This window comes from Drosophila serrata, unplaced genomic scaffold (genome assembly GCF_035046125.1).
Source record: "Drosophila serrata isolate PLE 108 unplaced genomic scaffold, ASM3504612v1 contig_364, whole genome shotgun sequence".
Classification (NCBI taxonomy): domain Eukaryota; kingdom Metazoa; phylum Arthropoda; class Insecta; order Diptera; family Drosophilidae; genus Drosophila; species Drosophila serrata.
In genome coordinates, this window is record NW_028257262.1 from 509,878 (window position 1) to 537,647 (window position 27,770).

At 46.9% G+C, this 27,770-nt stretch overlaps 7 protein-coding genes across 11 annotated transcripts; 6 read left to right on the forward strand and 1 right to left on the reverse strand.

Annotated features, from left to right (window-relative positions):
* Positions 1 to 235: 235 nt before the first annotated feature.
* Positions 236 to 1,360, forward strand: Jhbp15 (Juvenile hormone binding protein 15). Its single transcript, XM_020960557.2, has 3 exons — positions 236 to 362; positions 418 to 901; positions 963 to 1,360. Exons 1-3 carry the CDS (start codon positions 299 to 301, stop codon positions 1,159 to 1,161), a joined length of 747 nt encoding a protein of 248 aa, XP_020816216.2. The 5' UTR covers positions 236 to 298; the 3' UTR covers positions 1,162 to 1,360.
* On the forward strand, positions 963 to 3,324 carry LOC110191139 (protein takeout). Its single transcript, XM_020961893.2, has 3 exons — positions 963 to 2,361; positions 2,429 to 2,915; positions 2,981 to 3,324. The coding sequence occupies exons 1-3, from the start codon at positions 2,295 to 2,297 to the stop codon at positions 3,204 to 3,206; spliced, it is 780 nt and encodes a 259-aa protein (XP_020817552.2). The 5' UTR covers positions 963 to 2,294; the 3' UTR covers positions 3,207 to 3,324.
* Positions 3,325 to 3,416: 92 nt separating this feature from the next.
* On the forward strand, positions 3,417 to 4,965 carry LOC110189523 (protein takeout). Its single transcript, XM_020959654.2, has 3 exons — positions 3,417 to 4,117; positions 4,193 to 4,676; positions 4,732 to 4,965. Exons 1-3 carry the CDS (start codon positions 4,051 to 4,053, stop codon positions 4,955 to 4,957), a joined length of 777 nt encoding a protein of 258 aa, XP_020815313.1. The 5' UTR covers positions 3,417 to 4,050; the 3' UTR covers positions 4,958 to 4,965.
* Positions 4,966 to 5,062: 97 nt separating this feature from the next.
* LOC110189515 (circadian clock-controlled protein daywake) lies at positions 5,063 to 6,206 on the forward strand. Of its 2 annotated transcripts, none has more exons than XM_020959631.2 (3): positions 5,063 to 5,264; positions 5,327 to 5,810; positions 5,867 to 6,206. In XM_020959631.2, exons 1-3 carry the CDS (start codon positions 5,189 to 5,191, stop codon positions 6,114 to 6,116), a joined length of 810 nt encoding a protein of 269 aa, XP_020815290.2. In that variant the 5' UTR covers positions 5,063 to 5,188; the 3' UTR covers positions 6,117 to 6,206. The 2 variants fall into 2 exon arrangements, with proteins under 2 accessions (XP_020815290.2, XP_020815300.2); XM_020959641.2 differs by having other exon boundaries at positions 5,118 to 5,268.
* LOC110189507 (protein takeout-like) lies at positions 5,867 to 7,501 on the forward strand. Of its 3 annotated transcripts, none has more exons than XM_086839330.1 (3): positions 5,867 to 6,638; positions 6,692 to 7,175; positions 7,230 to 7,501. In XM_086839330.1, exons 2-3 carry the CDS (start codon positions 7,057 to 7,059, stop codon positions 7,456 to 7,458), a joined length of 348 nt encoding a protein of 115 aa, XP_086695456.1. In that variant the 5' UTR covers positions 5,867 to 6,638; positions 6,692 to 7,056; the 3' UTR covers positions 7,459 to 7,501. The 3 variants fall into 3 exon arrangements, with proteins under 3 accessions (XP_086695456.1, XP_086695457.1, XP_020815276.2); XM_086839331.1 differs by having other exon boundaries at positions 6,090 to 6,638; positions 6,698 to 7,175; XM_020959617.2 differs by having other exon boundaries at positions 6,441 to 6,627.
* On the reverse strand, positions 7,405 to 8,267 carry LOC110189532 (uncharacterized). Its single transcript, XM_020959665.2, has one exon. The coding sequence runs from the start codon at positions 8,265 to 8,267 to the stop codon at positions 7,584 to 7,586; it is 684 nt and encodes a 227-aa protein (XP_020815324.2). The 3' UTR covers positions 7,405 to 7,583.
* Positions 8,268 to 9,952: 1,685 nt separating this feature from the next.
* On the forward strand, positions 9,953 to 27,655 carry Dhc93AB (Dynein heavy chain at 93AB). 2 transcript variants are annotated; one of them, XM_020958470.2, is made up of 26 exons: positions 9,953 to 10,821; positions 11,691 to 11,843; positions 11,907 to 12,118; positions 12,174 to 12,415; positions 12,483 to 12,765; positions 12,826 to 13,091; positions 13,150 to 15,178; positions 15,418 to 15,690; positions 15,963 to 15,992; positions 16,136 to 18,124; positions 18,182 to 18,894; positions 19,124 to 19,476; positions 19,551 to 20,374; positions 20,433 to 20,794; positions 20,853 to 21,009; positions 21,085 to 22,434; positions 22,506 to 22,675; positions 22,745 to 23,242; positions 23,307 to 23,817; positions 23,877 to 24,047; positions 24,113 to 24,429; positions 24,489 to 24,903; positions 24,961 to 25,962; positions 26,031 to 26,179; positions 26,944 to 27,076; positions 27,249 to 27,655. In XM_020958470.2, exons 1-26 carry the CDS (start codon positions 9,990 to 9,992, stop codon positions 27,411 to 27,413), a joined length of 13,599 nt encoding a protein of 4,532 aa, XP_020814129.2. In that variant the 5' UTR covers positions 9,953 to 9,989; the 3' UTR covers positions 27,414 to 27,655. The 2 variants fall into 2 exon arrangements, with proteins under 2 accessions (XP_020814129.2, XP_020814138.2); XM_020958479.2 differs by lacking the exon at positions 15,963 to 15,992.
* Positions 27,656 to 27,770: the final 115 nt, after the last annotated feature.

The window sequence follows — 27,770 nt, forward strand, 5'->3', positions numbered from 1 at the left end:
TAGTTAATTACAGGGAGTAATTATTTTGCCAGCTACCTAGCCGATTAGTCAGATACTGAAAGTGAAATTATCGCCTAAATCGTTCAGTGGAGACCCTCATTGAACCGATCTGTCTATAGCATGTTTGATCTCAGGTGTGGCCCGTTGGCCGTGTCGATATATCTAATATATGTATATCTATTCTCACGTAAGTGACTATTAGTTGGATTTGCATATGCACTTAGCGGACTTTTGGTGGCATATAAAAGCGAACAGTAAGTCGCAAGCGCATCCATTAATTAGCTGCCACCGAAATCGAATGGAGATGAGGTTAATCATAGCTATTAGCTTTCTGTGGATATCACTTGTTTCGGGACAATTGCGTGAGTGAAAGTGCATTCCAGGGAATACTGTCCGTTTTACCTGTGTAGTTCATAGCTCCTGAAATCGAGAAATGCGAGGCTGGCGACTCCATCTGCATAGCGGAGACAGTGACCCATCTCTTGCGATTGTATCCCAAGGGTCTACCCTCTATCGGTCTGCAATCCCTGGACTCTGTTAAATTCGAGAATGTCATCGTTAGTCAAATAGAACCGAATAGCCCGTCAACATTGGATCTAAAGTTCCGCAACTTAACTGTGAGGGGGCTCGAAGACACAACCGTAATGGAGGCAAAAGGATTCGACGGTGAGCTGCCGCGAGTCCTGGAGCTGAGTGCATGGGTTCCGTTGCTGAAGCTCGAGGGAGACTACGAGATGCACGGCAGTCTCTTGAACATGCCCATACAGGGAAAGGGCCAGGCTCAGGTGGAGATCAAGGAGGGACGCTTTCGCTGCAAGGTCAGGGCCCTGGAGCAACTTCGAAAGGATGGCAAACGCTATATCGAGATTGCCAAGGTCAAGTGTTTGCTGGATCTGCAGGGGTAAGGTTTTCTCAATGATGACAATTTTCACTTGATATATGGGTTCCCGTCTCCCCTACAGCATGCATCTGAACTTTGAGAATCTATTCAATAATCCGGAATTGAGTGATGCCATGAACATTGTGGCCAATAGCAAGTGGCTGGACATTTGGCATACCCTTCGAAAGGGTATCAGCTCGACGGTAGATCGACTGGTCGAGACGATTCTGAAGCGCGTGGCTGATAAGTTGTCATATGACGACTTCTATAGGGAGTTATAGGGAACCATTTTATGTAACCTCAAATATTAAAGCATAATTTAATCATTTATTCAATTTCTAGTGAATTTTAAGTGGATTCTTCTTAGCGCATTATATTTTATACTCTTAATAGGGATTTATTTAATCAATATAATCCTAATAATTAGTAATATGTAGAATAGAATTTAAATAAACATGTTTACTTGTTCTTGTAATGTAACCCTGCTACTTTATATATAATTATTACGCTGCTTAACTTCCCTATTTTGGTTTCCTTATTATTTGCTGTTAAAGATTTAATTTATTTCGTTTACTGATTTTGGTATTGTTTTCGGATAGTGACTAATGTGACATTTAAAGAGAAGAATTTTTAGTTTGCTTACAGCTTCTGAGTTTATTATTTATATTTCTTAATCCTTCATTTAACTCAACTCTACTATAAATGAGTAAAAGTTTTTAAACCAGTTTCAGCTCCGAACTATAAAACTAATCATTAAATTTCAAAATGTTGTCAGTGGCTATAAAACACCTCAAGTTGTAAATAAAATACTTGCTCTCCTGGTCAGTTGTAATAAATTACGTACCTTGGATCCCAAACAGCAGTTTATATTGATCCGAGTTTATATTGATCTTTAATTTTTTCTGAGAAATCTTCCAACTCCTATTAAAGATAAACAACCCCACTCAAAGCTCTCAAGAGCAGAAGCTTTTCAGATCAGATCTCATATAGAGCGACTAGATTAATGGTGCAATGTTAATGTCAATCAGTTAATTATTTTATCAAGGCACTGGGAACAATTTAAAGGAACTTCTATTAATATAGTAAAAACTTTAGAGGAATTTCTATAACAATTTGTCAGCTGCATATATTAATAAGTAGTTAATAGCAGTTTCTAATCATCTTCTGGCTCTTACTTGTTTGTTCTTTGTTTCCGGATTAAAATGAGCATTTTCCTCAGTGAGCATACTATATATCATGCAATCCCCATATAGAACACGTTATGATAATAGCACCTGTGTTGGATTTCCTTATAAATGTTCCGCCGTAACAGCGAAGCTGTTTTTGCTGGCTGAGTAGTTGCCATCGGCTACGCAAGTGCATCGGACTTCTGAAAGCTTAAGCGGACGTTGCATAGGATTAATTTCTCTTTGAGATGCATTACCTGGCCTACCTGGTGGTCAGCCTGCAGCTGTATGCCGGAGTGCAATGTCAGAGCTTCCGTGAGTGATTATGCCGTCATCTCATAGCGAATACCAACGCCTAACCAACGATCTCTCTCTATCATAGCGACCGACTTAAAGAAGTGCAAGTATGGTGATGGCCAGTGCCTGACGGCGACGGCCAATGATCTGCTGAGGAAGTATCCGAAGGGGATTCCTGAGCTCAATATAAAACCCTTCGACGTCTTACCGGTGCGGGACTGGCTGCTGGTCAACGATTCCCAGGTGGGCGGGGCCTGGTACTTCTTCGAGCTGATCAACCAGATCAACTACGGCTTCGAGAACACCACGATCACTGAGATCCGGGGCTTCGACAAGGATCCAACTGCCACCAAGATCGAGATCCATGGCAAGATCCCGCGTCTGGTCTACAAGGGCGAATATTTGGCCAAGGGTCGGATGCTCTGGTTTGTGGACATCAACTCGCAGGGTACCTCTGATTCGGATTTCTTGAACTTCCGGTTTGACATTACTCTAAAAGTGCGCATCGAGTACAGGAATAACAAGCGTTATTTGAAAATCTACGAGCTAGTTCCAAATATTAGACTAGACCGGTGAGTAATAATGATAAGATCATATATAAAATTATCTTCTATTTCAATCTATCTTCTCTTTAAAGATGGATTATGTGGTTGGATAACTTTTTTCCGGATAACTTTGATCTGACTATAGCGATCAACAATCTTTTCAATCGAAATTGGGTAGAGTTCTGGAACGAATTGGAGCCAGGCATCCTTCGTCTATTCGAAACAGTCTTTCGCAGCATGATCGATGATCTCTTTGACAACGTGCCCTATGATGATTTGTTCCTAGAAGATGTCCCAATAGAGACAATCTTGAATTAAGTGCAATGTTGTTAGTTGTAGTTAGAAATAAAATAATGTAAATAGTATTCTTAAAGTATATACACCACAATTGATCAGTGATTTCGTGATAGAGAATATATAACAACTTTTATAAAAACTGGTTGCTGACATTAGCACATTCCTGCTTGGTTTGTTGGCCTTAGAAACCTGGGAATGATATGCGAGTAATATCTCTAATGTAATGCATTTAATGGCCAATTGACTGCTTCTAGCTTCACATCTACCAACGCAGAATTTTTTTCAGATATATCTATCCTAAAGCTGATTCAACTGAGCAAAGCACTGGTTGTGTAATCAATGGTACATTTTTCGACATTCCAAAGTTTATCACTGTTCCCCAGATGGCAATACAAGCGTATTAATCAAGGGCTTTTTAATTTAGTGCTTTAAAACTAGTTTTATTTTAATCGAGGATACATTCAGCTGGCGGTTCAGAATTTTCCGAAAAGTGCCTTCTGTAGTTCAGTTCCTTAGTCATATTTATTATAAATGTATGATTAGTATATCATTATTTTAAAGTGAATTGCTTGAAACCAGTTAAGATATAAAGTAATATTAAAGAATATAAAATGAATTTTGATGTAAAAGTAATAGAAAATCTTACTTTTTAGTATTGACCTGGCAATTTTCATTGAAGACTTCCGAGCTCTTCAAGTTGAAAATGCAAATGGATCCAGTGGAGCTTGGAACCGGTTCTAGGGGCAGTCGATAGTTTAGCCAAGTCCCAGTTGTTATTCCACCTCGCAATTTTATATGTGAACTGACGGCTGGAGGTACTGGAGGTGCACTTGGAATACTAGTTGCAGAGACTAACCATATAGGAATGCGTGATATATTCATCAGTCTGCTGTGTCTGCAGCTCTTCGTTGCGCTGCAGGGTCAGATATTACGTAGGTAACGAGGACTCTTCTTTAGATTTCGTAGTTCTCTGAGCTTTAACATATTATTTATTTTCTAACCCTCAGCCGATGAAATCAAAAGGTGTCACTTTGGGGAATCAGAATGCATTGTGAAGTCCATCAATGCTGTGATTAAGAATTTTCCCAGGGGCATACCAGCGTTGGGGCTGAAACCCATCGATGTGGTGGACATTAGAAACTCCAAGTTCTGGAACGACGAGAAAGTCGGCGCCTTTTGGTTGGATTTCGATCTGTTCAATCAGGTGAATTATGGCTTCGAGAACACGACGATAACGAAGGTTAGTGGCTTCGACGAGAATCCCACCTCCAGCCTGATAGAGATTCATGGCCGCATACCGAGTCTCATCCACAAGGGTAGCTACTTCTCTCAGGGAAGAGTATGGATCATAGAGCTTAACTCGACGGGGGAGTCCTTTTCGGACTTTCAGAACTTTCGCTTTGTCCTCAAGCTAAAGGTGATCATGGAGTATCGGAACAACAAGCGTTATCTGAAGATCTACGAGATGACTCCGTTCGTCAACATGGATCGGTGAGTTATCGGTTCTATAGATTACTCTCGAAATCTAATAGAGATTATTTTCCAGGTGGGTGTTTTGGCTGGACAACTTCTTCGAATCAAATACGGATCTAACAATTGCCATTAACAAAGTGTTTAATGAACACTGGGTGGAATTTTGGAATGAATTGGAGCCTAAAAATCTTAAAATTTTTGCAAGCGTCTTTCGCGACATTTTCGAGGACGTCTTTCAAAAGGTCTCTTACGACGACATGTTCTTGCCGGTGTACAACGAGTCTGAAGTAAATGATTGAAATCGGAATAGACGGTTACATTGCAGTTTTATTGGAGCCATATAAGGACAAAGATACTAAACCGGTTGCATCACTTGATTAGCATTAACTTGCATATGTGCTACACAATTAATTTAAGGCGTATTGTTGGAAAGCTTCGTTAGAGCAGGTTCCTGCTAGTAATTGTGGCGTATTATTGTATCGTGACTAAAGTGTTTACGTCTTTAAAGTTAGTTGAAACCTACCAGCGAAATGAAACAGTTGTATGTGCTGACCTGGCTGTGCATCTATATCCATATACCCGATGTTGCCTCTGGAGCAGACCTTCGTGCGTAGGATAGGCCTACCTTTCCACTTAGATCTGTCACTCACTGAACCCTTAACTTACAGCTGCAGACGTGACAAAGTGTCGATTCGGAGATTCTGTCTGCATCCTTAGCTCTATGAATGCGTTGATTAAGCGCTACCCTCAGGGTATTCCGGAGATCGGACTGCCGCGCCTGGACAAGTATCATTTTCCCGACACCAGCATTTTGAACTCGACGCAAAGGGGACCCATCTGGTTAAGCTTTCGGATGCGGGACAATGTTCACCAGGGCTTTAACAACGCCACTGTTACCCATGTGGAGGGTTTCCTTCGACAGCCCAATCAAAAGCAAATTGTTCTGAAGGCTCATTTGCCGAGACTTTTGCATGAAGCCACCTACGACCAGGAGGGGAGGTTCCTTCTATTCGCCATCAACACCACCGGCAGGTTGCAGTCCGACTTCCAAAACTTTAGCCTCACCCTGACCATTAAGGTGATCGAGGAGTACAGGAATAACAAGCGCTATTTAAAGGTCTATAGTCTGGTGCCCAAAATCGATTTGGATCGGTGAGTGAACTGTAGACAGAGGTGTGTCCTCCTCAGTAAATTTATGCCATTACTAGTTGGATCATCTGGCTTGATGACCTTTATAAGGAAAACATGGATGTGACCATAGCTTTGAACCGCATATTCAACGAGAATTGGCTAGAGTTCTGGAATGAGCTACAACCAGGTCTGATCAAATCGTTCACAACAGCCTTTACTACCTTGCTGAATAGGGTTTTCCAGAATGTGGCCTATGACGACATGTTTTTACCCGATCTAGATATACGATCGGGCTTAAAGGGTACTTTAGATGCAGATATCGTTTAAGAGTTTTTCATTAAGTTTATACCTAAGACTTGGTAACCGCTGATATTCGAGTAAATCAAATAATATATTAATGATTTAAAATAATTCAAATGTTAATACTGAGTTCAGTTTTTGAACAAACGGTTTCGAGGACGACTTAGGTCTACTCCGATAACATGTTTTTCCCATTATCCAAAGAGTCTGCATGAAATTATTTTTATTGTATTGCAGTTTTATTGGAGACATATAAGGACAAATATTAATATTGCTCGTAAACCGGTTGCCTAGTTGATTAACTTAACTTAACTTTCCTATATGCTAGTCAGTTATGTAATTTATTGCAGATTGTTGGAAAGCTTTTCTGAAGCAGGTTTCTAGTATTTATTGATATTAATATTTATTATATCGTGACTATAGTGGATACGGTTTTGAAGTCAGTTGAAACCCATCAGCGAAATGAACCGGTTGTATCCACTGACCTGGCTTAGCATTTATATCTACTTATCCGATGTAGCCTCCGGAGTTGACCTACGTGCGTATGGGGTAGGCCTTTCGATCCACGGAAATTAGTCACTTACTGATCCCTAAACTTCCAGCTGCAGACGTGAAGAAGTGCCGATTCGGGCAGTCTGCCTGTATTGCTAGCTCCATAAATGCGCTGATCAAGCACTATCCTCAGGGCATTCCCGAGATCGGTCTGCCGCCCCTAGATAAGCATAGTTTTCCCGACTGTACCATACTGGACTCGCCTTACCGGGGGCCCATCTGGATAAACTTTTGGCTGGAGGACAATGTAGTCAGCGGCACAAACAACGCCACAGTGACCCACGTGGAGGGCTTCCTGCGACAGCCCAACCAGAAAGAGATCGTGCTAAGGGTCCATTTTCCTCGAATCCACCATGAAGCCACCTTTCACGAGAAGGGCAGAGTCCTGCTATATGAGATTAATGGCACCGGCAGAATGAAGTCGGACTTCCTGAACGTCAGTCTCACCCTGATGTTCAAGGTATTCGAGGAGTATAGGAATAGCAAGCGCTACCTAAAGGTCTACAGTTTGGTGCCCAGTGTCGATTTGGATCGGTAAGTGAACTGCAATCAGGAGCGAGTCCTCCTTTAAATCCTATTCATTACCAGCTGGACCAGCTGGCGCGATGGCATTTACAATGAAAACACAGATGTGACCGTAGCTGTAAACCGGATATTAAACGAGAATTGGTTGGAGTTTTGGAATAACTTACTACCAGGTCTGAGAAAAGCGTTCTCCTCATCCTATACCACATTGCTAAATAAGGTGTTCCAAAATGTCGCCTATGATGACATGTTTCTGCCTGAATTGGGCTCCTTGGGTTCGGATAGCTCTTAGGGCCATTTTAATTTCAAAAAATTCAAAGAAAACTTTTCTCTATCAATTATTATAATTAACTATTATTCTTAGTTGCAGGAATAGCACTAGTAGGTAAATCACCATCACCTATTCATTGCCAATGATTAGGATTTCTCCTTTCCATAATTATGGAACTCCCCGTCCGTATGGAGTTCGTCGTAAAAAATATGGTCGTTGTAGATCTCGTCCCGATGATACATATGCTGGTAGCCCTTCGAGCTATTTCCGCGCTTAAACTGGCGATGATCGGCGGCCAGCTTGAGTAGCTTTTGGCGGGCGTGGGGGCGTCCCAGATGCTGCAGCGGACTAGAGGCCTCCTTCTTGTTCTCCTGCTCTGTAGCTGTCCTTGCATCGTCCTTGTGCTGACGCTTGCGGCGCTTCAGATTACGCCTCATGGCCGGTGGTCCCAGGGGACGAAGCACGATCCGAAACGGAACCATGTGCAGTCGTTTTTTGGGCTTTGGCGGCTTCTTCTGAAACATGGATCGATACTCGTCTACTACGCTGCAGGTTTGCATGTCCTGTGGCTTTGGTATAGCATCCATCAGCTTTGGCGGACATTGTAGAACGTAGTACAAGTCCTTGACCCTGCTACCGGCGTGCTGGATGATCTCCCTGGAGGCGAAATCCGTATCAATGTCGAAACTGGATTCTGGGTCGGAGTGGGACTCCTGGGCGAAAAGCAACTGGGCTGCCGGCACCTTGTAATAGGCGAACATATTGCGCTCCACAACGATGGCCAGGCTGAGTTGCCGGATTAGGCCAAGTGCCAATGCCAACTGCCACATGGCTGCAGCTCGGATCAACTGGTTGCAGCCACCGGTTGTTGATTAGGTTTATATCTTTATTGATTTTCAGGCTTGGCTGGCTGCCAACATAAGTGCGGTTTTGGTTTGGAGTTCGCTGAACCGTCGCCCAGAGCTCACGCCGCGACCTAGGCCTTGTTCGATGGAAACGCTAAAACTTTTACAGCCGGAAGTCATGCGATAAACTGTTGCATTTCAGCCAAGTTCGTGGGCAGTGCAACAAGTAACTTGGGTTTGTTTACAGCCACGTGTTGATGGCGCCTGCGCGTGGCACAGCCATAAAATAGGGGCAACAATTATGGAAAGTGTGAATGATTAAGGTGCATTTGTTTACCTGAGGGAACTCCCCTGACCAACTGTTGCCAGCGGAGTGCAACAGATTATAGCGTGCTGGGAATCACTTTGGTTTTATCGAACTTGAGCAATTGCGGACAGGTGTCTGACAGCCATTTTAGCACTCCCACCTGCTTGATGTGTTGCATGTTTCGAAATTAAATAGTTTGCTTATCATTTCTGACATCAAAGTATGAATTTTGTGCAGCTGAAGTAGCCTGAAATGTTACTAACTGTAACTATATGATAGACGAGATATAGGATATGATACCTTTAAATTAATTTATAGTTTGAGAAGTTGCTTCCATTTGATGAATTTATTTAATAAATTAAGCTTTGCATACATTGCTACACTTAATATTTAGTTTTTTAATTCAAGTATTCATTGTAAAATGCCACATTAGCTGATTATAAATTATAATCTCATTAACCAATGAATTATTAATAATATTTATTAACCATAGTTTAGATTTTGTGACTCGATTTCTTGTTCTAATTCATTCCAGTTAATTGATTAGGAAAAGCCTACTCGTTTTAACTAGGAATTATTATCATAAATATTAATATTTCACTGTCACCAATATATATAATTTTACCTTTATTGAATAATGCACAGCTCAACTTGAAAATTAATTAGCACTAAATCTATCAAATCGAATCGTGCTAATCGAAGGACTTAATTTGCAAAATGGCGTGCAATTTGCCATTTTGACGCAAATTATGCGCAACAGTTGGTCGCCATCTTGGCAACCATCTTGGCAACGGGCATTATGGCGCAGGGGAAATAACAAACAGTGGCCACTGTCTCACGAGGATTCGGTGGCCAAAATCAACAACTGCATGGCAACGGGTCCTGCCACGATCACTTTGGCGCCTGGATGTGCGTGTCAGGTGGAGCTGGTGTCGCTGCCGGAAATAACAAGCCATTCAGTCGCCGCACAGCAGCGGAGGTAAGCAGTCGCAATCGGAAAAAGGAAAAACCTGTGAAGAACCTTAGGAAAAAATACAATTAAAATATATACTATATAAAAAGCTTAGAAATTCATTAAAATCATCGTTCCATTGATAATCTGATTAAAGAGTTTAGTGAATTTAAATAGTTTATTCTATTTCCTGGTGTCCTTTGGCCAGAAATATTTAAAATTTAAGCTTTAACGTGTTACATAACCAGTGAAAATTGTGCAATCAGTTGGATAACCCAATAAAAATGATAAAAAAAGAAGAAAAGTAATAATTAAAATGCATAAATAACCAAATCTAAGAGAAATCTATCCCGAAACATAAAAAATAAACCCTATTGATTTGCAATTTTCATCGATTTTATATGCTAGTTGTTAGTGGTAACAAGGTCAGGCTAACACTCAGATATGCATGTGCACCTCATCCCCACAGCAAACAACAGACAGACAGCAACAGCAGCAAGGCAACCACTGCAGTAAACCAAAACCACCCAAACCACCCACTAGACAGTGGGCCGCTATGGAGCCATCCACCAGCGCCGAGGCAGCCGCTGCTGCGGCCGCTGGTGGCCCGGATCCACGGCTGGAGCTGATGGGCTCCTTCGTCATCAAGTCGCTCAAGCTGAAGCCGGAGAAGTGGACACGTGTCATCACGGTGGAGGAGCACAAGGGCATCATCAAGGAGTTTCTGGACAGGAATACCCCAGTTGTCCTTATCATAATCCTCACCCCTGCCGCCCAGCTGGTACCCTCCACCACCTTCCCGCTGTCGCAGCTGAAGAGCAAGGGCGTGTATTTCATCAAGCGCTATGCCCTGCCCATTCCCCGTGAGGATTGCGGCAATTTCATCATCTACGGAGACCTGGCTACGCGCACCATTGACCAGCTGTCAGCCCTGGTGGAGGAGGTGCTGGTGCCGCTGTTGTCCAACGAGGATAACTATCGCACCTGGCCCATCATGGTGGCCCAGGATGTGCAGAAGCATGTGCACAGCCTCAAGAGCACCGTCCACCAGGTGAAGGGCCAGGTGAGCGGCGAAACCATCCTGGCCATGCCCGTGGGCGTTGAGAAGATCGTGAAGGCGGCCAAGGAGCTGGTCGAGACGGAGCAGTGCCAATTCGACCTGTACCTGAAGAGCGCCATCGAGGGAGTGGTCATCAAGTGGGCCACTCAGATCCACGAGGTCATCAAGGAGAGCCCATCGAATGCCTTCGCCAACGGGCAGAATCCCACTCCACACACAGGTGAGACGTCGCAACGGTGCCATGTGTGCCGGTTTTATTTTTGGCTCCTCCATTTATTATTTATTGATAAAATTCAAGTCCCCCTATATCCTAGCAACCCCGCAATTTGCATGTTCATACCCATCCCGTTGTCTGTTGTGTCTTTCGAAAGTTTTGCCTTTCTTTATTATCTGTTCACGAATGACATTCCGCGTGCAGGCATTATTTGGTTTCGTTATTACCCCGAAACCTAAGTAGTTACCTGGCTTTTGTTATGCTTTCGCATTTGACATTCAATTATGGGTTGTCGAAATGGCAAAAGCCAAAAGTCTGATTAGCCTAAAAACCCTTTGATTTCGATGGTTTTGTTCTTCACAGAAGGAGTATAAATAGGGTTAAAAGATGAGGAGCAAATCGATTCGATTTTGTCTTTTTATACATTTTTGGTTTTAAAGAAAATATAATTGACTTTGTGGGAGTTAAATCATTCCGATTTATACAATATTTCTGTTGTTGCAGAAATTACTAGCTTTTCAAGGTTAAGCCCAAGAATGTTTATAAAATTAGGCCCATGGAAAATGTGTGTATCAAAAGGATAATATTATCTTTAATCTCAATTGTATATACATTTTTGATCAGTTTAGTAAGTGGTTAGATTTAGTCATGTGAATGTTCACAATGAACTTTCAGATCTGTGAGCCGTCCAAATTACTATTGTAATATTGTACATAGATTATAGCATTCGCATTAGTTGTTTTAATAAGATTTTAGAGTAATTTTCTCATACACTTATCTTTTTCTAAGACCCACAACAATATTTAAGTAATCAGTTACCAAGTTACTAATTTTCTTCATTAATAATATGTTGCTATTCTTGTAAAAATCAACAGAGTTCACATTTTGGAATAATCGTCTTAAAAATCTGTCCTTTATCTACGACCAATTGCGCAATGAGCGCATTCGGGCCATGGCCCTCATCCTGGAGTACTCGATGAGTGCCTACCATCCGTGCTTTCAGACCCTCTTCAAGAACGTCGTTACAGGTGAGTTTTCCGTGCCGCGAAATAGCACTTTTGCATGCCAATTTCCAATAACAATTTCCATAGCTCTGGCGGAGGCAAAGGATATAACACTCTATCTGAACCCCCTGAAGCGGCCACTCCAGCACTTGGAGGAGATTGATTTTGCCGAATGCAAGCCCCTGCTCATTCCATTCATGAATACCGTAGGAATTTTATGGGGAAATTCGCGATACTACTGTCAATCGTCGAAGATAACCGTGCTGCTGCAGGAAATATGCAATTTGATTATACATCAGGTGAGGATTACAACTGCAGACTACATATAAAATGTGATAATTGCGATCGCTTTAGGCCAAGCGATATCTGGATCCCTCGTCCATATTCCACAGCGATATTGATGAGGCCATGCAGCGCCTCACCCTGTCCATTCAGATATTGAAGTTCTTTCGGGAACTTTTCGACTACTACAAGGAACGACTCGCCACATTCTTCACGGAACCCGAGGAGCGGCCTCCGATTTTATGGACTTTTCATCCAAATTCAGTTTTCAAGCGCTTTAATGCCTTCCTCGAGCGTCTCACAACCATCCAGTGGTAAGATTTTCGGTCGCAAATGAGTTAATTGATAGTTGAAACATATCTTTAAATTGGTTCCATCAAGGTTCTTCTTTACTGTGATTGAATTCCTGAAATTAGAGAAAGTCGAAATCGGTGGGCTGCGAGGTCGCCAGCTTAGCACTCGCATCACGGATGTCTACGTGGAGTTCAACCAGTACTTCACAGCCTTTGCCTCGAAGAGCTACGATGTGCTGGACCCTGATGATCATGAGTTTGATGAGGACTTCATGGGCTTCCAGACACGCATCCTAGAGCTGGACATGAAGCTGGCGGCCATTCTGTGTCAGGCTTTTGATGATTGCCACAACTTGGAGAGTATTTTCAAGGTGAATATCTTATATCGGGCAATAACTAACCGTTGACTTATAAGTAATTTGGTGTTACAGCTAATTAGCATTGTGGGTAGCGTTCTCGATCGGCCCAAGATCAAGGAGGAGTTTACTCAGCGATATGCCGAAATCGTTCGCATGCTGGACGATGAGATGGCCGTCTGCGAGACCATCTATGACAAGCAGATGGAACTTAAGAAATTGGGGGATAATCTGTATCCAAACTACAACTGTCCCCCGGTTGCCGCTTTCATTCGCTGGTGCCACCAGCTGGAGACGCGGATAACAGCTCCAGTCAAGCACTTCAAGGCACTTCAGCATGAGTAAGTCATACCTAAAATAGTTAGTGTTATTTGATTTTAATTAGAGAATTCTTTGCAGAATTACTAAGACGGAAAAATCTCTGGAGATTGTAGAGCGCTACGAGAGCTTGATGATCAAACTAGGAGCCTGCAAAACTCAGTTCTTTGACGATTGGGCCGCGCAGCTGGCCGGTCAGATCGAGGAGAACCTAAAGAAGTCCCTCATAGCCCGCGATAATCGCAGCAACTCACTGATCCTTAACTTCAGCGCCGCCTTATTCTCCATTCTGAGGGAGGTGCACTATATGCAGCAAATGAAGATCGATGGCATTCCTCAAATAGCCATTGAATTTGCCGAGAAGAGCGACGTCTTTCGCTCCTACACCCTAAATCTTGAAAAGACCATTGACTGGTACAACAGCATCCAGGAGGGCAGCTCACCCGTTGAGCTCCGACTGATCGAGCCTGAGATTAAGATGATTGATGATCTCGTGGAGATCGGCGTCAATCAACTCGTTTGGAATTCGGAAGACATCCTGACTTACCTGGACAAACTGCGCAAGCCCGTGGCCGCTCTCCAAAATCGGATGGATCACACCCAGGGCAATCTTCGGCAGATACGCAAAATCATGGGTGTGTGGGCCAAGCATCCGCTGTTCGAGCGGCGTGATTGCAAGAAGGATACGGTTCTATCAATTGATGAACGTCCCGATCGAACCGCCAAGCGGTATGCCGAAATCCAGGCGGCTTCCATTGAGATCCACAAGCTGCTGCAGGACAACATGCTGCAGTTCGACATGGAGCGCAAGCAGGATGACGCCGTATGGCTGAGTTACGTGGACTTTGTGGACAACATTGTGTATGAGAACATACTGAAGACTGTGGGCGTGAGCGTGGGCTATCTGGCGGAGAACATGGATCCGGAGAACAACTACGCTCCGCTCTTCGAATCGCGACTGGAGCTCGTAGAGCCCAACCTCGTGTTCGTTCCCTCACTGGATCCCGAGGATCCGATGGGCTTCAACAATATGCTGATCGAGCTGATGCGGGACATCATGAAGATGGGTTCGCTGATCAAGCGCCTGAAGCCCAACGAGAAGCGAAACTATGTGGAGATGATAAAGGAGAACCAGGACATCATCGACATGCGTCGCGAGATTCTGAATGGCGTGGATCTGGTTATGGAGGAGGCATCACGATTCTGCCGACAGTTCGAGCGGTATTCATACCTCTGGCTGGACGACCGCGAGGAGTGCATGGAGTATTTCCTAGAGTACGGTCGCATGCTAGATCCCGATGAGATCGAACTCATACTGATCAACGATCCCAATCAACCGCCACCGGTGCCCTGCCAGCCCACGATCGAGGCCTTTAGGGAGCAGATCGACAACTACGAGTCCCTGTTTAATGAGATCGAGGATATTGGCCCCTTCCAGGTGTTCAGCTCCTGGTTCCAGGTGGATGTCAGGCCCTTCCGCCAAGCCCTCCTCAATACGGTGTGCAAGTGGGGCAACATGTTTAAAGAGCATCTGGTGACCACCGTCACCTCCAGTCTGATGAACCTTAGCCACTTCATTCGCAAGGCCGACGAGGGCCTCTTGCAGACGGTCAAGGAGAAGGACTACGAGGGTCTGGTCAGCATCATGGCCTACCTTATGCAGGTGAAGGAGCGGGCCGCCAAGACCGACGAGATGTTCGAGCCCATGCAGGAGACCATCCAGCTACTCAAATACTACGATATGGACATACCCGAGGAGGTGAACGTGCTGCTGCAGGAGCTGCCAGAGCAGTGGGCCAACACCAAAAAGATAGCCACCACCGTGAAGCAACAGGTGTCGCCGCTGCAGGCCACAGAGGTGGTCAGCATTCGGAATAAGATTGCTCTTTTCGAGTCGCACATCCAGCTGTTCCGAGAGGTCTTCAAGACATACGACTTTTTCCGCTTCGACTGCTACAAGCCCTATCTGCTGATGGACCGCATCAACGACGACATGTTCCTGTGCGAGAGCGAAATGCGGGACATCCAGGAGTCTGGTAGCCTTTTCGAGGTCAACATCCCGGAGTTCAAGGTGCTCAAGCAGTGTCGCAAGGAGCTGCGCATGCTCAAGGTACCCCACTTTTTCGATACTCACCCACTCACCCTTTCGATTCTCCTCCTCTTTATCTACCCCTTTGTCTGTGCATGTTTTAATCTACAACTCGTACTAAATTTATGCATGCCACATGTGGAACTTTGAGCTTTTTCTTTATCCCCCGCAAGCGACTTACTTACTAATCCTAATCCTAATCGAAAATCTAACCCAAACTAATCACCCGATTGTTCCAATAACTCTTTGAACTTACTTAGCAACTCTGGGACTACGTTAACATCGTGGCCACCAGCATCGACGATTGGAAGACGACGCCTTGGCGCAAGGTCGATGTGGAGAACATGGACATCGAATGCAAGAAATTCGCCAAGGATATCCGTCTGCTGGACAAAGAGATGCGACCTTGGGATACCTTCATCAATCTGGAGTCGACGGTCAAGAATATGCTGACCTCGCTCCGAGCCGTCGGGGAGCTGCAGAATCCGGCCATTCGGGAGCGTCACTGGAACCAGCTGATGAACTCAACCAAGGTCTATTTTGTGCTTCTATTTCGAATCTCTATTTCATTTTATAACTCTAAGCCAATCCCAATTATTTGGCCAGATGTAAATAATCCGTGTAAATCTCTCTCCACTCCCCCAGCACCCGAGGAGCGCTCCCAGTCGGAGGCTCCACTGTATAGCAATATCGTTTTAATCGTTTTTCTTTCCCAAACTCGTTTCGTTTCCGCTTGATTTCCAATTTCCGGGATATTGTGCCCGGCCCAAACTGTACAGTTCTTGTAAATACCATTTCATTGCAGAGTCTGGCCGCGCTGCCCAAGGAAGTGACAGTAAGTGGCTTGGCCCAGTCCAGCGCATGTCTCAGCATTAGAACTCTAGTCATATCTAATTGTAGTCCCACCATAGTTGATCTTTGCACCCTACCAAAGCCCTCCTCTAATATTTGTAGTACTCAAGTCACTCTTTCCCATAGGTAAAGTTCATCATGGACCACGAAACGACGCTGGCCGAACTGTTGGGCCTCAATCTGCACGAGTGCGAGGAGGAGGTGAAGAACATCGTGGACAAGGCCGTCAAGGAGATGTCCATGGAGAAGATCCTGCGGGATTTGAACACAACGTGGTCGGCCATGGAGTTCGACCACGAGCTGCACCCGCGCACTGGCTGTAACCTCCTGAAGGCATCGGAAGAACTCATAGAGACGCTTGAAGATAATCAGGTTTGCCTACAGAATCTAATAACATCCAAGTACATCGCCCATTTCCTCGAAGAAGTGTCCACTTGGCAGAACAAGCTTATGATCGCCGATCAAGTGATAACCGTATGGTTTGAGGTGCAACGCACTTGGACCCATCTTGAGAGTATCTTCATGAGTTCGGAAGACATACGCAAACAGCTCCCCGTCGATTCGGATCGATTCGATAACATCGACGCCGAGTTCCGCATCCTCATGGACGAGATGTCCGTATCGTCGAATGTGGTGGCTTCCACCAATCGTTCCGGCCTGATCGAACGCTTGGAGCATTTGCAGAAGGAGCTTACGCTATGCGAGAAGGCATTGGCAGAGTATTTGGAAACGAAACGCTTGGCTTTTCCTCGCTTCTACTTTGTGTCCTCGGCCGACCTGCTGGACGTGCTCAGCAACGGCATCCAGCCGGAAATGGTAACCAAGCATCTGACCAAGCTCTTCGACTCGATCGCACGCCTCAAGTTCAACAAAGATTCGTCCGGCGAGATCGACACCGCGTCGGGAATGTACGCCAAGGACGGCGAGTACGTAGAATTCAATGAGCTGGCCAGCATCCGGGGACCAGTCGAGGTCTGGCTAAACCGCATCCAGGCGGCAATGCGTGCCAGTTTGCGGCACTACGTCACGGAGGCGGTGATTGCCTATGAGGAAAAGCAGCGGGAACAGTGGTTGTTCGACTACCCTGCTCAGGTGTCCCTCTGCGGATCGCAGATCTGGTGGTCCACGGAGGTGAACATAGCATTCAGCCGGCTGGAGGAGGGCTATGACAACGCCATCAAGGATTACTACAAGAAGCAGATATCGCAGCTCAGCCTGCTCATAACGCTTCTGCTGGGCGAGCTTAGCAAGGGCGATCGTCAAAAGATCATGACGATATGCACCATTGATGTGCACTCTAGAGATGTGGTCGCCAAGATGATTCAGGCCAAATTGGATTCGGGCTCCGCGTTTATGTGGCAATCGCAGCTGCGGCATCGCTTCGACGATGTGGAGAAGGACTGTTTTGCCAATATCTGCGACGCCGAGTTCCAGTATTGTCACGAATACTTAGGCAATACGCCACGCCTGGTCATAACGCCGCTCACAGATCGTTGTTACATTACACTGACCCAATCCCTCCATCTGGTGATGGGTGGGGCTCCAGCCGGCCCCGCTGGCACCGGGAAAACCGAGACCACCAAGGACCTGGGACGAGCCATCGGAATTATGGTCTACGTCTTCAACTGCTCCGAGCAGATGGACTATCAATCCTGTGGAAACATTTACAAGGGCCTGGCCCAAACGGGCGCCTGGGGCTGCTTCGACGAGTTTAACCGCATCACCGTGGAGGTGCTGTCGGTGGTGGCGGTGCAGGTGAAGTCCGTACAGGATGCCATTCGCGACAAGAAGGACAAGTTTAACTTTATGGGCGAAATGATCAGCTGTGTGCCCACCGTGGGCATATTTATCACCATGAATCCAGGCTACGCTGGCCGCACCGAGCTGCCGGAGAATCTGAAGGCTCTCTTCCGACCCTGCGCTATGGTCGTGCCCGACTTCGAGCTCATCTGCGAGATTATGCTGGTGGCCGAGGGATTCCAGGATGCGCGTGTCCTGGCTCGCAAGTTCATCACACTTTACACGCTGTGCAAGGAGCTTCTATCCAAGCAGGATCATTACGACTGGGGCCTGAGGGCTATTAAATCAGTGCTTGTGGTGGCAGGATCCCTTAAGGTGAGTTAAGGTACTGCTAATGATTTTGAGTTACTTCTGTTAATCCTGTTTTTTTAGCGAGGAGATCCCGGCCGGCCCGAGGAGGAGGTGCTGATGCGTGCCCTCCGGGACTTCAACATACCCAAAATAATCACGGACGATATGCCGGTGTTCATGGGGCTCATCAGCGACCTATTTCCCGCCCTGGATGTGCCCCGCAAACGTGATCAGGACTTTGAACGCACCGTAAAACAAGCTGCCTCCGATCTGCTACTGCAACCAGAAGACAATTTCATACTGAAGGTGGTGCAGCTGGAGGAACTGTTGGAGGTACGTCACTCCGTGTTCATCGTTGGCAATGCGGGCACGGGCAAGACCCAGGTGTGGAAGACGCTGCTGCGCACCTACCAGAACATCAAACGGAAGCCGATATTCAATGACTTGAATCCAAAAGCTGTGACCAATGATGAACTTTTCGGCATTATCAACCCGGCGACACGCGAGTGGAAAGACGGCCTGTTCTCGGTGCTGATGCGGGATCAGGCAAACATAACGGGCGATCAACCAAAGTGGATCGTGCTCGACGGCGACATCGATCCCATGTGGATTGAGAGTCTCAACACCGTAATGGACGACAACAAGGTCCTCACACTGGCCAGCAACGAACGCATTGCGTTGACGCCTTCGATGCGTTTGCTCTTCGAGATCTCCAACCTGAGAACAGCAACGCCGGCAACCGTATCCAGGGCTGGCATCCTGTACATAAATCCGCAGGACTTGGGTTGGAATCCGTGAGTATAAACCTGGATATTTCTACTCTTTCATATCTCTCTCTCCCTATCTCTTAATCCGAATCTCAAATCAGTTTCTTTACACAAAATTGCCATTATTGTAAGTTATGTTCTTGCTTATTATTATCTATTTGATCCTGTTTCAGTTTTCAAGATATCTCTAAACGGTTTTTGGTTCCTGCTAGACTTAGTCTGATATAATATAATACATATACCATTCCGCTTTCAGCTATGTGACCAGTTGGGTTGAAACGCGTAAAATTCCAGCCGAAAAGTCCAATTTGGTCATGTTATTCGATAAGTACATACCGCCTTCATTGGAAACGATTCGCGTGCGTTTCAAGAAGATCACGCCTGTCGCCGAAATGGCTCACATTCAAATGCTGTGCCATCTCCTAAACTGTTTTCTAATCCCAGCGAACACGCCTGCCGACTGCCCAAAAGAATGGCACGAACTGTACTTTGTTTTTGCCTGTATTTGGGCCTTCGGGTCGGCCATGTTCCAGGATCAAGCCATTGACTACCGCGTGGAGTTCAGCAAATGGTGGGTAAATGAGTTCAAAACTGTTAAGTTCCCGCCAGGTGAGTGTGCCCCCAGAATCTTTATGCCTAACAGAATGAGTTTTACGAGTCCAATATCAATTCCAAATCCAAAGGCGGAACAGTTTTCGACTACTTCTTGGACAGCGAGACCAAGACATTCCTGCCCTGGACGGAGAAGATACCCAAATTCGAGCTGGACTCGGACCTGCCGCTGCAGGCTGTCATCGTGCACACCTCCGAGTCGATTCGCCTGCGTTACTTCCTAGATCTCCTGATGGATAAGAAGCACCCGGTGATGCTAGTGGGGAATGCCGGCTGCGGCAAGACCGTACTGGTAAACGAGAAGCTTCAATCGCTTTCTGAGAATTACGCTGTCACTGCAATACCATTCAATTACTACACCACGTCCGAGATGTTGCAAAAGATTCTCGAGAAGCCGCTGGAGAAGAAGGCGGGTCGCAACTACGGACCGCCCGGGAACAAGCTACTCTGCTACTTCGTGGACGACATCAACATGCCGGAGGTCGACTGCTATGGCACTGTCCAGCCGCATACCCTGATGCGGCAGCATTTGGACTATGGCCACTGGTACGATCGCAATAAGCTCACGCTCAAGGACATCCATAACTGCCAGTACGTGGCTTGCATGAACCCCACCTCCGGCAGTTTTACGATCAATCCACGCCTGCAGCGCCACTTCTGCGTCCTGGCCGTCAGTTTTCCCGGCCCCGAGTCAATAACGGTGATGTACTCGGCCATTCTGGCGCAACATTTTGCCAATGCAGAGCAGAAGTTTAATCCGATTGTAACTCGGATGACGCCCAATATTGTGGCGGCTACGATTGCGCTGCACAACAAGTGCCTGCAGGTATTCCTGCCCACGGCGATCAAGTCGCACTACATCTTTAATCTGCGCGACATCAGCAATGTCTTTCAGGTGAGTTAAGTAGCCAGGAGGGAGCTGTGTCTATTGCTAACCCTTGATCCGATTCCAGGGATTGCTGTTCAGTTCGACAGAGTGCTTGACGGGCTCCACAGATCTTATACGCTTGTGGCAGCACGAGACACAGCGCGTGTACTCGGATAAGCTAACCGACGATAAGGACATCGATAGCTTTACCAAAATGCAGCATGACATTGTCAAGAAGTCGTTCGAAGAAATTGACGAATCCGTTATATTCGACAAGCCGAATATCTACTGTCATTTCGCTGGAGGAATTGGTGATCCTAAGTACATGCCCATCAAGGGTTGGCCTGAGCTTCACAAACTCCTTCAGGAAGCAATGTCATCGTATAATGATCTAGTCGCTGCCATGAACCTGGTGTTGTTCGAGGATGCGATGATGCACGTATGCAGGTGAGACAACGGCTAAAGTTTTCCTATAACCATTGCATCCATGAGCCTTTTCTTTCAGAATCAATCGCATTTTAGAATCACCGCGTGGCAGCGCCTTATTGGTTGGTGTTGGTGGCAGCGGGAAACAATCTCTAGCGCGCTTGGCAGCATTCATATCCAGCTTGGAGGTCGTGCAGATACAGCTAAAGAAGGGCTACGGAGTCAATGACTTAAAGGTTTCCCCATATCCATTAATTTATCAGTCTTAGAGCAGAGCATTCAATAACAAATCCCGTTCTATACATTTGCAGAATGAATTTTCAGGACTTTATCTGAAGGCCGGACTCAAGAATGTTGGCATTATGTTCCTAATGACGGATGCTCAAATCCCCAGCGAGGATTTTCTTGTCTTAATCAACGATATGTTAGCCACTGGCGAGATCCCAGATCTGTTTCCGGACGACGAGATCGAGAACATCATCGCTGGCGTGCGTAATGAGGTCAAAGGTGCGGGACTGGTTGATACGCGAGAAAACTGCTGGAAATTCTTCATCGATCGGGTGCGCAAGCAGCTGAAGATAGTTCTGTGCTTTTCACCAGTGGGTTCAACATTGCGTGTTCGGTCGAGAAAATTCCCTGCCATCATCAATGCCACATCCATCAATTGGTTCCACGAATGGCCTCAGGAGGCACTCATATCAGTGGCCATGAACTTCCTCGGACAGAACAAGGTGCTGCCGGAGAACCACCGTGATTCGGTGGCCAAGTTCATGGCCTATGTCCATACCTCAGTCAACACTACGTCCAAGGTGTACCTGCAGAACGAGCGGCGGTACAACTACACCACTCCCAAGAGCTACTTGGAGCAGATCAATCTGTACATCAAGCTGCTCAACCACAAGCACGAGGACCTGCAGAGCAAGATCGAACGGCTGGAGAACGGCCTGGAGAAGCTTCGGTCCACTGCCTTGCAAGTGGCCGACCTGAAGGTGAAGCTTGCCGTCCAGGAGGTTGAGCTGAAGGAGAAAAACGAGGCGGCCGACGCCCTGATCGAGATTGTGGGAATTGAGACGGAAAAGGTGCAAACGGAGAAAGCCGTGGCCGATGAGGAGGAAATGAAGGTTGCTTTGATAGCCGACGAAGTCAGCAAGAAGCAGCGCGACTGCGAGGAGGATCTCCTCAAGGCGGAGCCTGCATTGACAGCCGCCCAGGAGGCGCTCAACACTCTCAACAAGGCAAACCTGACCGAGCTCAAGAGCTTCGGTTCGCCACCGGGAGCCGTAACTAATGTGACCGCCGCCGTGATGGTCCTGCTCTCACCGGGTGGCAAGTTGCCCAAGGACCGTTCCTGGAAAGCGGCCAAAATCGCCATGGCCAAGGTGGACACATTCCTTGACTCTCTGATCAACTACGACAAGGAAAACATCCACCCGGAGATCACGAAGGCCATCCAACCGTACCTTAAGGATCCGGAATTCGAGCCTGAATTTGTGCGGTCCAAGTCGGGAGCTGCTGCCGGCCTGTGCGCCTGGGTCATCAATATAGTCAAGTTCTACGAGGTCTATTGCGACGTAGAGCCCAAAAGGAAGGCCCTAGCGGCGGCTAATGCGGAACTGGCTGCCGCCCAAGACAGGCTAGCTGGCATCAAGCGGAAAGTTATGGTAGAATACGGATGATAGTTAATGTTCTCTGAATATGAGTCTAATAATTTTTAAATCCTTACTTTTTACAGAGCCTTGAGGAGCAGCTGGCCAAACTAACGGCGGACTTTGAGAAAGCCACCGCGGACAAATTGCGGTGCCAACAGGAGGCGGATGCCACCCAAGCAACCATCGCGCTGGCCAACCGCCTGGTAGGAGGTCTGGCCAGTGAAAACGTACGCTGGGCCGAGGCAGTCAACAAGTGAGTGGGTTAAATCTTATAGGATTGGATAGAAGACCACTAAAAATCACTTTTGGTCATTCCCTACAGCTTCGTCAAGCAGGGCATTACGTTGCCCGGCGACATTCTACTCATTACCGCCTTCATTTCCTATGTTGGCTGTTTCACGAAAGGATTCCGCATCGACCTTCTACTCAAGATGTGGACACCCTTTTTGAAGAGCATCGATCCGCCCATACCCACAACCGAGAATCTCGATCCCCTGTCGCTGCTAACCGACGACACAACCATTGCCGTATGGACAAACGAGGGTCTGCCTAGCGATCGGATGTCCATTGAGAATGCCACAATCCTGTCCAACTCGGATCGCTGGCCGCTGATGATAGATCCCCAGTTACAGGGCGTCAAGTGGATTAAGCAAAAGTATGGCGAGGAACTCAAGGTTATCCGGTTGGGCCAGAGGAGCTATCTGGACATTATCGAGAAGTCCATTAACGCGGGCAGCACTGTGCTGATCGAGAACATCGATGAGAACTTGGACCCAGTCCTGGACTCTCTGCTGGGTCGAAATCTGATCAAGAAGGGGAAGTAAGTCTGGGAGTAATCTACGGGATATACCAGTTTACTAATCCTTAATGATGCTCCTTTTTAGGGCTATTAAAATAGGGGACAAGGAGATCGAGTACAACTCCAACTTCCGTTTGATTCTGCACACGAAACTAGCTAATCCGCACTACAAACCTGAGATGCAAGCACAAACCACACTTATTAACTTTACCGTTACACGCGACGGCCTCGAGGATCAACTGCTGGCAGAGGTAGTCAAGGCGGAACGTCCCGATCTGGAGGAGCTGAAGGCCGATCTCACAAAGCAGCAGAACGACTTTAAGATCATGCTGAAGAAACTGGAGGACGATCTGCTGTCGCGCCTCTCGTCGGCGGGTGAGAATATTTTAGGTGACACGGCGCTGGTTGAGAATCTGGAGACCACCAAGAGCACGGCATCGGAGATCGAGGAGAAGGTGGCCGAGGCGAAGATAACGTCGAAGGAGATTGACAAGGCCCGCGAGTACTACAGACCGGCAGCTGCCAGAGCAAGTCTCCTATACTTTATACTCAACGAACTCAACACTATCAATCCGATCTATCAGTTCTCATTGAAGGTACGTTTTCTCGTCTTTATATACAATAGATTATGTTTAACCTACGAAATTTCTTGCAGGCTTTTAGTGTAGTGTTCCAAAAGGCCATAGCCAAGGCTGAACCGGGCGAAACTTTGGACCTGCGAGTGTCCAACCTGATCGATTGTATTACGTATTCGGTCTTTCAGTATACTTCGCGTGGTCTTTTCGAATGCGACAAGCTGATCTTCGCCTCGCAAATGACATTTCAGGCAAGTTTTATTAAAAGTATGTATTGGGATTCCTGCATAACACATCTTCTTTTAATTGGTTGCAGATCCTACTTATGAACGAGGAGGTTACATCGGCGGAACTGGACTTCCTACTCCGCTTCCCGATCAAGCCACATGTGACAAGTCCTGTGGACTTTCTGACCAATCAATCGTGGGGCGGAATTTGCAGTCTAGCGTCCAAAGATGAATTCAGGAACTTGGACCGCGACATCGAAACCTCCTCGAAGCGCTGGAAGAAGCTGGTAGAGTCGGAGCTGCCGGAAAAGGAGAAATTCCCGCAGGAGTGGAAAAATAAGACCGCCCTGCAGAGGCTCTGCATGATCAGGGCCCTCAGGCCCGATCGGATGACCTACGCTCTAGCGTGAGTAGCTCCTTTAAGCACAATCTCATCAATATATCTGAAACGATCTTTTCCAACAGCGACTTTATTGAGGAGAAGCTAGGATCCAAATATGTGGAGAGCCGAGCAATGGAATTTGCCAAATCGTATGAGGAGGCCAGTCCCTCCACTCCCATATTCTTTATCCTGTCGCCTGGTGTCAATCCCCTCAAGGATGTGGAGGCCTTGGGCAAACAAATGGGCTTCACCATGGATCTGGGTAATTTCCATAATGTATCTTTGGGTCAGGGCCAGGAAGCCATTGCCGAGGCCGCCATGGACACGGCGGCCAAGCATGGCCACTGGGTGGTGCTGCAGAACATACATCTGGTGAGGAAGTGGCTGCCAGTGCTGGAGAAGAAGCTGGAGTACTACGCCGAGGACTCGCATCCGGACTACCGCATGTTCCTGAGCGCGGAGCCGGCATCGACACCCTCGGCTCATATTATACCGCAGGTATGTATACTCATATAAATCGTATATCTGCAAAGATTACTACATATTTACTTGCAGGGAATTTTGGAGTCCTCGATCAAGATCACCAACGAACCACCTACTGGCATGTTGGCCAATCTGCACAAGGCCCTGGATAACTTTACCCAGGAAACACTGGAAATGTCGGGGAAAGAGGCCGAGTTCAAGGCCATCCTATTCTCTCTGTGCTACTTCCACGCCGTGGTTGCCGAGCGGCGCAAGTTCGGGCCCCAAGGATGGAACAAGATCTATCCCTTCAACGTGGGTGACCTGAACATCAGCGTGTCGGTGCTGTACAACTACTTAGAGGCCAATGCCAAGGTGCCGTGGGAGGATCTGCGCTATCTATTCGGTGAGATCATGTACGGGGGCCACATCACGGACGACTGGGACCGAAGGCTGTGCATCACCTATCTGGAGGAGTATATGCAGCCGGATCTGGTGGATGGTGAGCTGTTTCTGGCGCCCTCATTTCCCGCACCGCCAAACACGGACTACCAGGGATACCACACCTACGTGGATGAAATGATGCCGGCGGAGTCGCCGTACCTTTATGGACTGCATCCTAATGCGGAGATCGGATTCCTCACCACCCGGGCGGAGAACATCTTCCGGACGGTGTTCGAAATGCAGCCCAGGGACGCCGGGGCCGGCGGAGGGGCGACGGTGACCCGCGAGGACAAGGTGAAACAGATCGTCGATGAGATCATCGAGAAGCTGCCGGAGGAATTTAACATGGTCGAGATAATGAACAAGGTGGAGGAGCGCACGCCGTATGTGATAGTGGCCTTTCAGGAGTGCGAGCGCATGAACTTCCTCACCAGCGAGATGAAGCGCAGCCTGAAGGAGTTGGACTTGGGCTTAAAGGGTGAATTGACCATTACATCGGACATGGAGGTGCTGGAGAATTCACTGTTTTTGGATCAAGTGCCGCCCATTTGGACGTCACGTGCGTATCCTTCGCTCTTGGGTCTCAACAATTGGTTCATCGATCTGTGCCTGCGTCTCCGCGAGCTGGAGACCTGGTCCACCGATTTCGTGGTGAGTACTCTGCAATCCTCTCAAGCGGATCAGTTCCACACATCTTGACCTAATATCATCTTTGATAGTTACCCTCTTGCGTCTGGCTGGCCGGCTTCTTCAACCCGCAGTCCCTGCTTACGGCCATTATGCAGAGCACCGCCCGCCGGAACGACCTGCCGCTGGACAAGATGTGCCTTCAGTGTGACGTGACCAAGAAGCAGAAGGAGGAATTTACGTGAGTGCCTTATTGTCTTATTGACACGCAATTCCCAATTGACTCCAGAGGTGACCCCTTCCGAGAATGTTTACACTTCCATGGGCGAATGAATCTCTACGTCGCCCCCTATTTGTCACAGATTCCAAGAATGAGCAGAAACTATGGGCAATTCTCTTTCTCAAGAAGAAAGTAAACGTTTCTAAATTCGTACTTGTGGTGTTTATAAATAGTATACATATTCTCAGCTGCATAAAAGCCAAGCTTAAGATGGTTGACTATCTGTAATCTATTTAAGGTTTAGGTTGAATCATTATTCCATTTCCTTGTAAATTTGACGAATTCTCCCAGTCTTATCATCTCGCCCAGTGCATCAATCACTCAACCGGCCGTGGCATAATGTAATGTAGTAACGCTTCGTGCTGAAATGGAAATCCAACTGCGGCCAATGGCCAGCGATTGGCTCTAAAAATAGCCACAGAGCTATTTCATAAGAGCTATTTTAAAACACAATATGTGGGACTTATTAATAGCCTGTAATTTACAATTGTCTATTTGCTGATGAGCTGATTGCTTATTAAGTGGCGCCCGGCCAGCCACGTTTCGCTTGGCGACGCTGCCAAAGCAAACAATGGAGTATCCCCGGCTCCGGCGCGCCGTCGTCGGCGGCATGTACTTGCCCCGGGCATGCCAGATTAGCATCGACACCCGAGACGCCTCTCTAATTGTCTTGGCATTATCCACCAGCCACGATCTGAGACTGAGATCTGATCTTGTAATTGCAGGACGGCACCACGCGACGGCTGCTGCGTGCACGGTATATTCATGGAGGGCGCCAGGTGGGACATCCAGCAGGGCATCATCATGGAGTCGCGCCTCAAGGAGCTCTACCCCTCCATGCCGGTGATCAATATTCGGGTGAGTTTGAAAGGCAAATCGAAGCGATTGTAAATGCAAAATCGGCGAATCGAGGGCGGATCTGTGGCGTCTCGATGCTGGCGCATGTTGGCATAAATTCAAAACTAGACTCCACCCTACTATTCCACTTAATGCGATTCCGATTTCGATTCCGATTCCGATTCCATTGCAGGCAATCACCCAAGATAAGCAAGATCTGAGGAACATGTACGAGTGCCCGGTCTACAAGACCCGCACCCGGGGCCCCACCACCTACGTGTCCAACCTGAATCTGAAGACCAAAGACAAGCCGGGAAAATGGATTCTTGCCGGCGTGGCCCTGCTTCTGCAGACCTAAATACACCCTTATTTGTCGTAGTTACTTTACTTACCGTAGTAATGCTAATTCAGTAGACATTTTCTAGTCGGACCACCTAGGAAGACATCTCAGTAGAACAATAATAGACCTAAGATAGACCAATGTACCAAGTTTTCTTAGTAGAATCCAAGTTTAACTTTCGATTTATTCGCTAAAACGTGCACGTTTTAATAATAAAACACCTCCTAAGTAGACTTGCCTTAGGCGCACATAGCATAAAAGCTGAACTTGTTTTTGCATTGCATGGGGACTCACTGTGGCCATCTCCTCTCATCTAGGTAAGGGTGCTCCGAATCCAATTTGGAGTGACTTCATTTGTTTACCCTGCCTTTTGTT